Below are 16,671 nucleotides of genomic sequence, written 5' to 3'. Positions count from 1 at the left end.
TCAAATACAAAGAAACCCTCTACTATGTTGAGTACAACAATTGTGGCTCTAGTGCTAACCTCAATGGAAAGGTTAACTGGAAGGGTTATCATAAGATTGACAAAATGATTGCCATGAAATTCACTATTTAATCATTCCTTTTGAACAAAAAGAATTAGTTGCCATTAATTGGTATTCCTTTCACTAATGCATTGAGATATTAAAAATCATAAAGTCCATTAAATTAAATAGGAGAAATCAACTATAGGAGAATTTTAAACAAGCATAAGAACTTTATGTTGTTCTCTTAGCATATATAAATATCAAGAACTTTATGGTGTTCTCTTAGCATATATAAATATCAAACAGATGCTCATCTTTTTCATCATAGAATTTTTCTTTATAGGCTTCTGTTTAGAGATCTTCTTAAGTCACCTAACTTTGGGTATGTATTTTGATTCTTTATTTGTTGCAATAAGACAATTTATATAAATTTGGATAAAGTTTTTCATTTAAAATTTTGCATAATCATCTAAATCAAATTGATATTCACATAAAATTTGGTATTTCTCTTACATTTTAAAATAGGCATAATGACTTATTTGAGCCTCTAACTTTACAAGAAAAAAAAAACTCATTTTAGCCTCTTATTTAATTTTTCACTCCTAAAAATTTGCATTGTTTATCAAATCATCTCAAAATGGATGAAAAAGTTAACATTTGTTAACTTTACTGACATGACATACATAGGTGAATATAAGAGGAAAGAGTGAGGGATTTATATGAGACTACCTCGACACTTATGGGTGATGAGTTCCTTGTATTAAATAAGTTGATTGGGTAAATGGACAAATAAATACTCCAATCAAAATTAACTAGCTTGAACTCGATATCCATGAGTGTAGAAGTCAATACTTTTTCCTAACAAGGTAAGATTTTGTGATGATTTGACCATGCTCTAAAGTATAATTTCATGAAAACTAAAAGTATAAATAATAAAATAAAATTATAGTTGCTTAATGAGTCCGAAATCCGAATCTAGGTATGAAATTAAAAACGGATCCAAGGTGTACATATAAAAGTCAATGATTTAATTCAATACATACAAGCAATCTCTCTATTGGTTATTGAAGCTTTGATAGTTCCAAGCACAAAGTTGAAAGCAAAACCAAAAGGTCAAAACAGGGGAACACAGTGAAAAGAAAATTCAGTGCTAAAATTTTGACATTGCTCAAGTCTTCAATTAACAATAATCTATTATGGTGATCAAATGAGAATAGAGCACTTTTTGCAGGCTCAATGTCTGTGAATTGTAAGTATAAACCAACATAAGGGGGGGAAATATGGTGTTCAAAAAATTTGGTTACTAAATCCTAACCAAAAAAAGAAGTATGCAGAAAGATGCATTAACTACATCAAATATCTAAAGACCTAAACTTAACCACTGCCTGGATCTTGTATCCATGATCCTCTTCACTACATCTTTTACAAAAGAATCGAAACAAGTTAAGCAACAACCTTTCATTAAGCTCGCCTGACCGGCTGCCACTCTTTCAATGTGTGTACAATTTGATGGTGGTGGTACCATGTGAACCTCACTCCTCCTATGCTCAAGCCCACAAGCAGCCAATAAGGTGTGCATGGAACTTGTTGCTATGTCCGTAAAAGTACCATTGTCTGCATATATTTATAAATAAAGAACACAAGGTAGAACTCAATTAATCACTACTACAAATCATTCACTAACATTAATGTCACCAAAAAACCAAACTGAACTGCGGACGACAAAGTCTAGACACGAAAATGTACCCTACATAAAGTTTATTAAAGATGGGGTTTCACTTACCCAAATCACTATCTCTGGACAAGGCTTTCAACTGGCTTCTAACCATTACTTGCAATTGTTCCTTGGCCATGGAAGAATTATCCTCATTTCTGACGGAAAATGCTGAACCAAAAACATCAGGCCCAATGTTTGGTCCATTGCGGCACTGATAGAGTTGAGCATCTGAATTGATACCAGCAAGCTCAGGCCATAACATCAAATTAACAGACGTGTTTAATGTTGTGGTAGTTGAATCCTGAACTGCTTGCCTTCTCAAATGGCTCAACCTCGGTGAAAACAAGTCCCTACTTTGCAGTGAAGAAGAGGGATCATCGTGTAACCCCTCTGTGATTACTGTTTGACCCATTTGTTGTGTCCTTGCTTGTTGAATTGTTGTTTGCCTACTCTGATCAACGTGAGAGTTCACAAAATCAATGCCCATATTGGCAGTTGATATCCCATCAGTCCTACCAACCATAAGACTCATCCTGTTCATGGAACGAAGATTTTGAATCTGGCGGTGTAACCATCGTCTTCCTGTCAGAGTTTGAGCTGCCACTCCAGATACTGGAGAAACAGATGGAAAATCTGCAGTAGGAAATCTAGGAGATGAAAGACCAACAAAACCGGGAGGTAATGGCGTACGAGGTGAAGGCACTACAATGGAGTCTAAACTTTCTCCTACATTTACAATGGGTGAGAATCGATTGTACAAATTGTTTATTGTCCTTTGATCAGGTAAGGGATCTTGAACTTGGGAACTAGAGGACCCGAGGGCAACGGGCCTGCAACCATAACAGTACCAATTTCCTTCAGGTACTTCTCGCCCGAGACCAACACAATAGGTGTGAGCTGATGAATCACAAAGATCACACAGTAACATGAGTTCATCATCCCCACCTTGGTTGCATTCAGAACAAATCACATTCTCATATGGATCAAGATAGCTTCTTAGTTCTTCCTCAGATGGTTGGTAGACCTGCAAAACAAATATGGCCATTTAAAACCATAAAAAGCACGGAAAATGAAAACCCCAACATAAAAATATTGTCAGGGCAAATATAAGATACCTGATCCCGTTTAGGGACTTGAATCACCACATCTCTCAAATCAACTCCTGCTGTTGATCTTGCAGGCTTACTGATTGTTTCAAACCTTTGCTTGCACAAAGGGCATCGAGATTCCACTTTTGACCACTCCATAATGCAGGTGAAACAAAAATAATGACTGCAACAGTTTAGCTTGCCTCTCAATCTTCGCTTATCTTCCTCGGAGAGACAAATGCCACAGACTGACTTTATTACTTCAGCCTTTGTTTCCTCTACCTTCTCCTTACCCTTTTTTCCTGAAGGTTTCTTACACTGGCCTAACTCCTCAACCTCCTGAATTCTCTTTGAGGATGATGAGCTCCTCAAACTAGTTTTTATACTTCCACACAAATGGCTGGCTTCTTTCACCTGTTCCCTCTCTTCCTCCGAGATTGTATACTCATAATCAGATGATCCAGATGAAACAAAATCTGAATCTGAACATATAACATACGCTTTCTTCCTCAGTCCTCCATTTTTTCTGCTCTTTTTTCTCACAGTTGGAGCTTTGTCTATGAAATCACAATCATCATCTTCTTCTTCCTCCTCAATTCTCCTTTTCCTTTTCAACCGACATTTCTTCTTTCCTCCTTTTCTCAAAGGCTTCTTAGAAACAGCAGATTTTCTCCTCTTTTTCCTATGGTTGGAAGGAACCCTTTCCCGCAAACCTTGCTTACTAACCTTCTTATTGTTTTTCTTCTTCTTTGTCATAGTCAACTCCTCTTCCTCATCCAAACAATCTTCTTCATCCAGGGTGAATTCCAAATCATCATCATCTTCCTCTTCTTGCTCCTCCTCCTCCTCCATCTCATAATCCTCATCGTCATCTTCTTCATCGGATACAACTTTCCGCTTTTGTGATTTTCTATCCACAATCTTCCTCGTCCTTGCTGAAGACATCGGTTTAGCTTTCAACCAAACAACCTTCCTCACCTCTTTCTCTTCCTCCTCATCATCCTCGCCATCAACAAAACTCCCAAAACCCTCTTCCGATGCACACTCATCTAAGGAAGAACAATAATCTTCCACATCGTCCTCAGATTCATCATTTCCCTCCAGTGAAACTACATAATCTTCATCTGAATCATCCGAAGCCTCATCTTTTGATCTGACCCTTCTTTTAAAATTGCTTCTTTGACCAACCTTCCCTCCCCTTACCATCTATTACTGTACCCAAAACCAAAAAAAAAAAAAAACTTAAACAAAGACAACCTGTTTTACATATTCTTTATCATCATCGATCTGTATCACCATACAAAACATAAACAACCGCAAAAACCCAGATCACAAAATCAAATATACTAAAGCTCCAATTGACAAAATTATTCAAAATTTACCCAAAAACAAAACAAAAAAATTTTACCGTTAGCATTTCTTATAGATTAAACTTTTTTCTCGAGAAAAAAGCAAAAAAAGACAGTACTTTTACCATTGAAATCAGGATTCCAGGAGCATAAAATCAAGCAAAATTCATCCAATTTATCAAAAAGAAAGCACCCATAAAAATCTAAACAACCCTTTTTTCCATCAGAATTAAAACCCAAAATAAACATTCAAATACTCATAACAAAGAAAAAGAGTAATTACCTGGGAAGAGGAAGACAAAACTGAAAACAAAGAAAATTGTGTATTTCTTTTTGGATTTTGCAATGTCTGATAATAATTTTCAGCTGTAGCGTTTCGTTGTCTGATAATGATATAAACAGATAATTTTTTTTCTTTTTACTTTTTTACGTGTAGTAATTTCCTTTTTAGTAATAAAATTAAATGGAAATATGAACGTTGGTAAATTTCTTTTTTTGTAAACAATTATGGCATACACAACTCCGTCACCGCATCGCCGAGGCTACGGTAATGCCCTTTACATCTATAATAAATACAAATATAAATTTGCAATCCAATAAATAAAATAAATATTTTCAATAATAAAATAAGTAATAAGTAATTACAAAAGTAGAAATGGAATAATTGATTAAAAGAATCAAATAAATAAATAAAATATTATACAGATAATTAGTATAAATTTATTTAAATTAGGGTACTCTTCATGAAATTAAACTTATTTACTTTTAATTTTAAAATCCAATTCCTAATTTATTTTTGTTAAATTTAAAATTGTGTTATCAATTAAATTTTTAAAAATAAAAAAATAAAATATATTTACATTCCCCATTTAAGAGCATAGCCATGTCATAGGGTCCCTCTAATAGGACTATGTTTGCGTCTATTCATGTATGTATGTATGTATGTATATTCTAATCCCATCTTATTTAATTATTTTTGGGCCATCACATTTCTATTCACTAATTGTCCTCAAAACTTATTGGTCCCTTTATGGTAGTTTTTCTTTACCAATTAATTGCTAAATCATCTTAGAATAGCTTACAACAAATATTCTTGAAAAGCAATTTGTGAAAAAGTAGAGGACTTTAACAAGAAAGGAATGAAATAAATGATTTTATATTTTCCCTTTTTATCACATGAATAAAACCCATTTTCTTTATATATTATATAAACATGGTAAAAGTACTAGGGAAGCCCCTGTACTTAAGGATGAATTGCATTTTGACTCCTCTATTGAAAAAAAATGAATAAATTAATCATTACATTTCAAAACGTGCAAATTAAACCCTTTGTTAAATTTTATCTGTGATGATGTGAATGTTAATTTAAATGGTTAATTACTAATTTAGTCCCTAAATTATAACTAAAATATCATTTTAATTTTTTAAAAAATTAACTATAATTCTAAAAATTAAATTATTTTTAAAAATAAAAATTTCTAAAATTCAAAATATATATGTAAAATATATAAAATATTTTAAAAACCTTAAAAATTTATCAAACTTTCGAGTTGAGACCCAAAACCATCATCTTTGTACAAGAATTTCTTCCCTATTTTACAAAACTCCAAAAAATAAAAAATAAAATGTAACATCTCGAAATAGGGCCTAAATGGAATAGTGCTTGCGAAACCACAAATCTGAGATAGAAAAGTTTATTTCGATTAATTTTTATGATTTACCGAGTGATTAGATGCATGTGTTATAGTATTGATAAGAAATTTTATAGATTGCATGTTTAATTTGCCTATTAGGGCTTATTTGCAGAAGTTGTTGTAACAGCCCAATTTAGGGCCTAAACGGAACGATGGTTTTAGAACCACGAATTCGAAGTCTAAAAATTTATTCTGATTAAGATTTAAGGTTTATTTATTGATTAAAATATTGTGTAAAAATATCGTTAAGTAATTTTACTGATAAAGTGCTTAATTGGACTTTTAGGACTAAATTGCAAAAGTTGCAAAATATGTGTTCTAATTCATAAGTACTTGATTGAAATGGGGGTTTAAAGAGGAGGTCCTTAAATGGTAATTAGACCATTATATTTCGTTTGGACAAAAATGGGCATGAATAGGACAAAATTTTAAAGAAAGGCTTTAAGGGCATTTTAGTCATTTGGTAATTAAAAGAAATAAAAAGGGAAAATAAAGCCAAAATTGACTCGTCTTTTTCATGGAGGCCGAAATTAGCATAGGGGAAGCCATGGCTAGGGTTTTCAAGCTTTCCAAGCTTTCCAAGCTCAATAGTAAGTCCGTTCTAGCCTCATTTTTCAAGTTCTTTACGATTTTGGAATCCTAGTAACTTGATTAAGCTTATTCTAGCAATAATTTAAGCTAGGATTCATATTTGGAAAAATACCCATAGGTGAAATGTGTTTATTTTGATGTTTTATGGTAGAATATGAAGGCTGAAATTATGTTAAACAACTTTTGCTAAGCAGTTTTAAGCAAAAATAGTAAAACGGCTTAATCGGTAAAAGTTGTTATTGTTCATAACTATGTGTTAGAGTGAGAATTTGATGTTGCCATAGAAGGGAAAAATGATCATCATGTCATAAAAAATAAGAATAAGGGATGAAGTTTAATTCTCGAGCCTAGGGGCAAAAGTGTAAATATGCAAAAGTTTAGGGGCAAAATTGTAATTTTGACAAAGTTTGAGTTAAGGACTGTTTTGAATATTAAATTAATTAACTAAGTAAAATATGATGTTTTAGATCTCGGAAAACGAGATTAGAATCTAGAATGGGAGAAAAATCGAAAATCGGAAAAGTTAGTAAAATGGCCATTTTAGTATCGAGGTAAGTTCATATGTATAATAAGCATTAATTTATGCATGTTTCAATGTAAAATTGATATATTTACTATGATTTCCGAGGTGTTGAAAGTAAGTATAATTATGATGATTTAAATGTTCAATATTAATTCGACATGGAAATGAGAAAGTATGTAAGTTTGTATGTAAATAATACATTATCTTTATTATGTTTTTGTATTTCAGCATATTTTATGTATTGTATCTGATTTTTGAATCATAATTAACTATTGAAAGTATGGAATCAAGTATTAGAAAGAGAGAGAAATCTCGGTTGAACCTTTGGAAAGATTGGATGATACAGATGGTATGTAGCTAGGTCATATGTATGGTGCTGAGTGCACATCATGTGTACAAGAGAGCTACGAGACATTATGATGTAGCTAGGTCGCATGGGTGATACTATGTGTACACCATGTAGACAAGAGAGCTACGAGATAAACTGGCTAAGTCACATGGGTGGTACTAAGTGTTCACCATGTGTACAAGAGAGCCAAAATTATGTGTACAATAGAGCTAGGTCACATGAGTGGTGCTAAGTGAAGGCCATTATGTGTACAAGAGAGCTTCAATTTTAAAGGTGGGCTGTGTGCGATACGATTGCGTATCTGTTATTATTCCAAAGAGTTCAATTGGGAAATTGATTAAATGAAATTGTGTATGACTTTGTGATGATAAGTGTTGTAGCGACGTAAAATTTTAGCTTGGGTCGCTAGTTGAGGCGATTTCTTGAAAATTTGAAAACTGACCTTCGATTTTATAAAAAGAAGGAGTCGCCACCGATCCTTTTTTAGGTTGATCGGACACATAATAAATCATCTTTTTGAAAAGAAAATTTATTCTCGAACAAAAATGAAGGCTAAATTTAGGTCTACGTGAAAATCAGAGTAAAGTAGGGTTCGGGAGTCAGTTACCCGCAAGGAAGGTATTAGCACCCTCGCAACGCCCAAAATTGGTATCTTGTAAAACACGTGTCGTCTTGATTTTCAAAAATAAGAGTTCAATGTAACATTTAGTCGTGATCTGATTGAAAAGACGAGAAATTTTAGTTTTTCAGTTTTTAGAAGGGTGTTCCGTTTTTAACACGAGCCGATAAATTTCATCCAACATAGCCATGAAATCTATGGCTTAATGTTAAATCGGTACATTGCCTTATTTATTAAAATTAATTAGAAAACAAGAATATGATTTTTTAGTAATGCAAAGCAATATTGATAAAAATAAATAAATGAAAGAACTAGAAATATATTGAAGCAAATAATAAATGTGATAATAATTTTAAAACAATAAAGATATATGCGATATTAAACGCAATACCGTAATTAAACAGAAATGGAAACAATGAACGATATACATAATAATGATATTAAGAATATGTACGTAATATATATTATATATATATATATATAAATAGTAATAGTATTAGAAATGTACTATATATAATATTCGTAATATATACATGATATATATAAATACACTATTAAAAAGATATATACGTATACATAATATATAAAATGCATCTACAATATGATGTTAAAACATTTACATAATATATACATACATAATAATAATGTTGAAAACATCTATTAATAATAAACATATACCTATATGTATTAAAGATATATACATAAATAATAAAACATATACTAATATTCATAATAGTAAGGATAAAATATATACATGATATGTACATATATATATAAAATAAATATTAAAAAAACGTATGTAAGTGACATTTATGAAAATATATACAAAATATTAAAATAAAAATAATAAATGATAATAATGAAAATAATAGGTATAATAATAATAAATAAAAATGATATACTGAAAATAATACTAGATATGAAATATGTATACAGAATAGTATATAAAACATATAACTAATAATATTGAAGATATATATATAATATATATAACGATATATGATATATACATATACATTAGAAATGATAATAGTATAAAATGAATTTATTAATACGCTACATAGATACATACGTATATGAGTATAAATAATAAGGATATTAGAAATACTTAACATATAATATTTGAATTATATGCATAATATATAAATATATATATATATAATGTAGTATTTGTAACATCCCGAAATAGGGCCTAAACGGAACAGTGGTTGCGAAACCACAAATCCGAGGTAAAAAAATTTATTTTATTATTATTTTGAGGTTCATGATATGATTTCATGATTGTGTGAAAATTTCGTGATGAAATTCTATGCATAAAGTGCTTAAGTTGAGATTAGGGACTAAATCGAATAATTTGCAAAGCTTGCATTCTAGAAGTTTTTAGTATGAAATTGCTTTGGAATATTAATTAGGAGGGTTTAAATAACAATTTTACCAATTTCTAAGTTTATGACAAAATAGGACATGGATGGAATTTTTGAAAGTTTAATAAGGAAGGGCATTTTGGTCATTTGGATATTAAATGAAATAAAAAGGGAAAAATAACACAAAATTCATCATCTTCTTCATTAGCACGAAATTTCAAGGGTTCTCCATAGCTAGGGTTTGTTTCAAGCTTTCAAACTCCATAGTAAGTGATTCCAAGCCCCGTTTTTAATGTTCTTTACGTTTTCGGAGTCCCGGTAGCTCGATAAAGCTTATGCTAACAATAATTTAAGTTAGGGTTCATATTTGGAAAAATACCCATAGGTGAAAAGTGTTTATTTTGATGTTTTATGATAGAATATGAGGTTTTAAATTATGTTAGACAACTTGTGCTACTCGGTTTTAAGTGAAAACGAGTAAAATGGCTTAATCGGTAAAAATACCTAATAGTCATAAGTACATGTTAGAGTGTGAATTTGATGTTGTCATAGAAGGGAAAAATGATCAGCATGTCATAAAACATAAGAAAATAGGATGAAGTTTAAATTACGAGCCTTGGGGCAAAAGTGAAAATATGTGAAAGTTTAGGGGCAAAAATGTAATTTTGCCAAAATTTGGGTTAAGGACTGTTTTGATAAATGTGAATATTTAATAAGTTAAATTTGCTATTATAGATCAAGAAGAGCGAAATTCAGGAGTAGATCGGGGAAAAGAAAAAGTAAAGGACTAAATTGTAAAGTTTAGTCACATTTTGTATCGAGGTAAGTTTACAGTAAATAAATGCAATATTCTTTTATTTTACATTATTATTGTCAATTTTCAGCATTTATATACTTATTTTCTTTGAATATTTAAAGTCGAATTAAAGGCGAAGTGACAGAGAAAAAGCATTAGGAAGCCCCGTTTGAACCTTAGGAATGTTAGGATATTGGAGTTGACAGGACAGGACAGGACAGGACAGAAATGAGCCATGTAAGTCCATATCAGTTATAAGGCTTTGGAGACAGGAATGAGCCATGTAAGCCCATATTATATATATATATGACATTGGAGACAGGAATAATTCATGTAAGTCCATGTCGAAGACATGACATTAGCGAGATATTGATGAGCGAGAACGACCTAGTATCCTTAGTATTCCGAGTGATTCAACAGGTCATTGTACACGTTAAATTACAGTGAATTATCAGCAAAAGGGAAGGTAGATTATATTTATGAATAGTGAAAGGTCGTAAAGAAAGAAGGTAAGTGAGTAAAGAAGAAGGTAGAAAATGAGAAGTAAAGAAAGTTTATGAGGCTAGGTGACATTATGTATAATTATTCATTATGTTGAATGTTGTAATTTATTTGCTTGTAAGCTTACTAAGCCTAGTGCTTACTCTCTTTATTTTTTTTTTATAGTTTTTATCAAGCCACTTAGGGATCGAAGGAAACGTCGGAGACCCGATCACACTATCGAAGAAATCACATTGGTATAGTTAGACGTTTCGTTTTGTGTATAGCATGTATAGGAACTTGGTTTCTTTTGATAAGATATGATCAATGAATGATGTGTAAATACTTGCTAGTGATTAGCTAATAGAGTGGCTGATGATATACATGTTCAATAGTATGTATGATTAAGTAGTAACTATCACATGAAAACTAAGAAAAATGTGAAAGTAACTTAAAAACAGATTCAAGTATCAGAAATAACGGGAATTTGAAAAATCACAAGAAATTGTAGAGACATGGGTTGATGGTGAATAATATATGAAATTAAAGCTCGTTGTGTCTATTTTCATATAGAATAAGCAAAAAAGGTAAAGATTTTGTATTTTATAGGGTATCTGAGTTTTGGTGAAATAGGGCCAGAGCGATTTTTGGATCCCTTGTTCCAACTTTATAAATTCACCATAAATTTTAAAAAAATAATTAGGTAGTGTACTTTATATGGTTAGAATCCTTATTGAATCTAGTTTTAATAGAAATAAACGGTATAGTCATATGATTCTTGTACAGAGAGAAAAGTGGTTCGTAGTAAGTAGAGGCTAGTGCAGTTGAATTCTGAAATAGGGGTAACTTTAACTAATAAACTGTACTAATTTGCTAAGTTAAAAATTCTATGAAAAAATTAGTAGATATATATATGAGTCTAGTTTCAGAAACAATTTACAGATCTTAATTTCGAGTTTTGAAACTTGAGAAATGAATTTTTAAGCAACCATGACGCAGAAAAACAATTTATTCCGAAAATTAAAATAAGTGGTTTAGAGTTGTTTAAAAGGTAAGATAAGTTTAGTAACACCTCAAGCTTGACTCCGGTGACGGTTTTGGGCATGGGGGTGCTACAGTATTAAAATATACACAATATATACATATTAAAAAATAATAATAATAATAATAACTATTGATAATACTTCACAAATATATATATACTAAAAATATACATAATAATATATAAAATACAATATTAAAAGCATATATAACATATATGAAAAATATATATATAATATAATACATAAGTACATTAAATACATATACATATATTTAAAAGATCATACACTAATACATAATGATAATGATAATAATATAGAAATTTATAAAAAAAAGCAAATACAATAAAGATATTAAAATAAAATAATAAAGTAACACCATCAATAAAATATACATATACATATACGTACATGATAAATATACACTACTAAATGGTAATAATAATAGTAATAGATTGATATTAGTAACAATAATAATAATAGGAAATAGTAATATAAATAATAGCAAAAATGATAAAATTAACTAATTTGACGACAAAATAGCTAAACAATGAAAAAAAAGATTAAATCGAAATTGAAACAGAAAGTTTGAGGCGAATTTGCAATAAAAACAAAAAGGAAGGACTTATTTGAACACGCATGGAACAACGGAGGGCCTAAAGGGCAATTTGCCGAAGCCTCTAAAACGCACAGCATTGAGCGGGACCAAATTGTAAAGCGGGTCAAATTTCCGGGCCAAATTAAAAATAAAAAAACTTGATTGTACAAGAGTGAAAAATCGGAAGGACTGCGCGCATAAATAACCCATTAATCAAAAACACGCGGATCCTCTAGCGGGTCGGGTCGGACGGGTCGGGCATAGGCCAAAACGACGTCGTTTTGGGAGGCTATAAAAGACCCAAATTTTTTAAAAAAAATCATTTTGCAGCAAAGGAAAGAAAAAAAAAGGGGGGAAAGGAAATTTCTCTCTGGACTATGTCCAGAAGCCGGCCAGGAGGGCCACTGTGCGCCGCCACCGTCGCCGTCGCCGGCCACCGCACGTTAAAAAAGGTATATATATATTTTTTCTTTTTTCTTTTATATATTTTTTAATTTATATATACTTATCTAATATATATGTATTATTTTTAAATGAATAAAAATTGTATATGCGAACAAATTCGGAAAAAAGAAAAAAAAGAAAGCAAATGGACCTTTGATTTGGTCTTTAATGTTTCTTATTACGATTTTGAGTATCTTTGAAGCCTGTTTTGGTGATATTTCTCTTTTTTTTTTTTTGAAAAAGAAAAAAAAATCCCTTTTACCATAGTTTTCCATTCGGTTTTATAGCCCTTTTACAAGTATTTGTTTATTGCTTGTTGTTTGCATGTTCTTGCAGGAGCAGTTGGAGCAGTCCGGTGGCAGAGGGCAGGTGACTGGTGCTGGTGGCGGTTGGTGGCCTTGGCAGAGGCAAGTGGGGAGGGTGGTTGCGGCTAGGGGGCATCAACTAGGTTGATTTAGGGTTTTTTTCTTTTGTTTTGTTTTTGGGCTAGTTGGGTTTCTGTTGGGTTTATTGTTTTTTTTTCCTGATTTGGGCTTAAGGTTTTAACGGGTATTGGGTTTAGTATTAGGTTTTAAGGGGTTTGGGTAATAGGGTTGTATTTGGGCCAAAATTGGCCTACAACAAGCTTAAATATATACGTGTGTAACTTATGAGCAATATGCTCGATATGTGATTGGAAATTGGAAAGATTGTTATGGGAAAGTGATGAATACAATTGAAGTGTGAAAGATCAAAATTGACAATAAAACTGTTCTGGATAGTTGCAGTGACGTGAATTTAAAAATTTACCAAAAATCGTAGAAATTGAATCAGAGACTGAATGAGATATCAAATTAGAGCTTAATGAGTCTATTTTCATATAGCAGAAACAAAGCAAGCAAAGGAATTCTATATTATGAGATATTTAAGTTTTTGAGAGACTGGTTCAGAATGACTACGTGATCCCTTGTTCTGACTTGTAAAAATCATTAAAAATTGTACAAAAATAATTATGGGATATAATTTATATGCTTGAAATCCTTAATGAGTCTAGTTTCAAATTAAATAAACTAGAACATCCTTTGAATTCTGTACAATGATAAAATTGATTGGTAGTGAAGAGTGGTTAGAACAGTTGAGCAGTGAAACAGGGGTAACTCCAATGAATAAACTGTACTAATTGGTTTGACCAAAAATTTTGAAATTTTATGGTAAGAATATATGTGAATATAGTTTCAATTAAAATTAACGGTTTGTAATTTGGAGTTCTGTATCTCTAGAAATAAATAATTTAGTTGCTGGTACTCTACTAGACAGCTTATTTTGAACCTGTTTATGATTGTAATAGTGAAAGTATGTGTGTTTGTGATGGTAATATTCCGGGAACATATTGTGACTTTGTTTAAAGTATGATAATGTATTGTTTATTAATATTTACATACTTACTTACTAAGCTATAATGCTTACTCCCTTCCTTTCCTTTTTCCTATAGTGTCGCAGATGTTAGCTCGAGTTGGAGGTCACCGGAGGTTAAATCACACTATACTATTGATCGATATATAAAGGTTTTAAAGTATTTTAAGTCTTTGGCATGTATGGAGACTCGTTTAATTGTTATTAAGTTGCTAGGAATTGGCTTAAAATACTGACCTATGTTATTTGAAGGTCTCTATTGTATAAAGTTATTTAATGTAGATAGTCTTGATTATGTTATTAATTATGAATCGGTTTTTATGCAAGGGGTGTTACATAAAAAGATTTCGCATGCTTGATTGAAGCCGTAAATAAATAAAAACTTGATTGAAGCAAAAAAAAAAAACTCAACTAAAAAAATTTGATTACTCACTTTCAAATTTCTCATGCTTTTGTTAATGTATAGTCTCATTTTCATCACCCATGCTTCCAACTAAAAGGTACATGAAAATTTATTTAATGTTTACTTTCTTCTACTTTAGTGAATACTTATTTTTGCATTCCCTATGCTTTCGTATCCTCTGTTAGTGTGTAGTCACCGTTATAAAATTTTGAGTACTCATTTCTGTATCCTTTAATTATTACAAACTTTCCTATTTGAAGATCTTATTATTTAATACCCTCAAAAGTTTTAATCTTCAAGTTATTGGGTTTAACATTTTTTGAATTTTGGGTTCTGAATAAGGACCCCATAGATTTTGAATTTTTAGAAAATAATATTTTAAATTTATAGGAAGAAATAAAAGATAAAATCTTGAATTTTAATTTAAAATAAAACACCAAAGTCATCAACACGTCTCTAAAGTAGGGGTGAACATTGGATCGAATCAAATGAATTTTTTTGAATTAATCGAGTTGAAGAGTCCTATTTTATATCCTAACAATTTGAAAATATTCCGAATCAAGTCGAGTGAAATGAAATTTGAGTCAAGTCGAATCGAATCGAGTGATATTATTCAAGTTAAACTAAAAAATTAAACATATCAAATTAAAATTTTGTTAGAGTATAACTAATTCCATGTTAGAGCACATAAATTTGAAACCACATATATTTGAAAATTTTCAAAGCAAAATAATAAAAAAATAAGATACTTTAGTATGGTAAACTTGAATCAATAATTAACTTATTTAGGTCCCAAAATTAATAATTTAGAAAATTTTAAAATTTGAACTTTTCTTCTTTTTTTAAAAATTTTATAATTTTTTAAAATATAAATTTTAGAATTTTTATAAATATTTAAAATTTTAAAAATTATTTTGATTTTTTTTTGTAATTTTATTGATAGAGACCAATTTGCTCATTTTCAAAATTGGCAGGGACCAAAGTGTATTTACACCAAAGGAGTATTTGAATTTTAAAAATTCAAATCGACTCGAACTCGAATTACTTATTCAAGTTTACTAGAATAACTCGGTTCGATTAACTCAAAATTTGAATTTTTATTTTTTTCAAGTTGAATTGAGTTTTACTCACTCCTACTCCAAAAATAGAGAAGTGGCAAAAGGAACTCATTGTCTTCATCTTTTTCTTGGTTGCCAAAGAGAGATGCAAAATTGAAAATTTTTTATTACCATAAATGTGTTGTTTTTTTTTGTTTGATTGTATTTCAACAATGATAAAACTATGATTTTATTGACAATGGTACTTTTAGAATTTCATTGGAGAGCATCTTCAACAAATAAAGTTAGTGTCTCATTGGAGAGCATCTTCAACAAGTAAGGTTAGTGTCTCATTGCATTAAATAATTCTCATCAAATCAAGAATTTTATTGAAAATAGAAATGGAAAAGAGATCAGTTTTTCAAAAAATAAAAAATCATGGTTCACTTAAAAAGAATTTCTTTGAATGTAAGTTTTGGCTTTAGGTTAATTTTGTTATAATTTTAATATTTTAATGTATTTTAAATAATTTGTTTTATTTTTAAAAAATTTTAATTTTTAGAATTATTGTTAAGAAAAATTTTAAAAATAAAATGATATTTTAATTATAGTTTAGCAATTAACCATTTAGATTAATATTTCAAGTCGTCATTTAATAGATAAAATTGAACTGTATAACTAATTCATAGATTTCAAAATATATAAAATTTAATTTATTCATTTTTTTTAATAGAGGATCAAAATACAATTCACGATTTTCCTCGTAATTTTAGCTATAAACATAGAGAGTATTAATTAGCTAACATATCTAATATCAGCTACATCAAAAGTTTAATTTGATCATGGTAAGCCCCCACCAGCTGGGTGGATCACGATAAATTGTGACGGAGCGGTTAAAGGTACTGAAGAAAAGGCAAATGCAGGCGGCTTGCTAAGGGACCGTCGTGGTACCTGGATAGTTGGCTACAGTCGAGCCATTGGTGTCTGCTCTGTACTAACTGCCGAGCTGTCGGGTATTATGAACAGGCTACTTGTGGCCTGGGACATGGGTTTCCGCAAGGTGCAGGTTGAATGAGAAATGCGACTGCAATTTGAATGCTTGTCAATGGTGGAGAGGACGTACGGTTAGTTAGAGACATTACGGA

General features: G+C 30.7%; 1 protein-coding gene across 1 annotated transcript; it reads right to left on the bottom strand.

Annotated features, from left to right (window-relative positions):
* Positions 1-1,217: 1,217 nt before the first annotated feature.
* On the bottom strand, positions 1,218-4,740 carry LOC108461165 (uncharacterized). The gene is made up of 4 exons (XM_017760895.2): positions 4,480-4,740; positions 2,875-4,059; positions 1,826-2,783; positions 1,218-1,656 (listed from the first exon to the last, which is right to left on the bottom strand). Exons 2-4 carry the CDS (start codon positions 4,051-4,053, stop codon positions 1,403-1,405), a joined length of 2,391 nt encoding a protein of 796 aa, XP_017616384.1. The 5' UTR covers positions 4,054-4,059; positions 4,480-4,740; the 3' UTR covers positions 1,218-1,402.
* Between the last annotated feature and the right edge of the window lie 11,931 nt (positions 4,741-16,671).

The sequence above is a fragment of the Gossypium arboreum genome, chromosome 13 (assembly GCF_025698485.1).
Source record: "Gossypium arboreum isolate Shixiya-1 chromosome 13, ASM2569848v2, whole genome shotgun sequence".
Taxonomy (NCBI): Eukaryota; Viridiplantae; Streptophyta; class Magnoliopsida; order Malvales; family Malvaceae; genus Gossypium; species Gossypium arboreum.
Note: the sequence above shows the minus strand (reverse complement) of the source record. Positions and strands in the feature narration are given on the sequence as shown.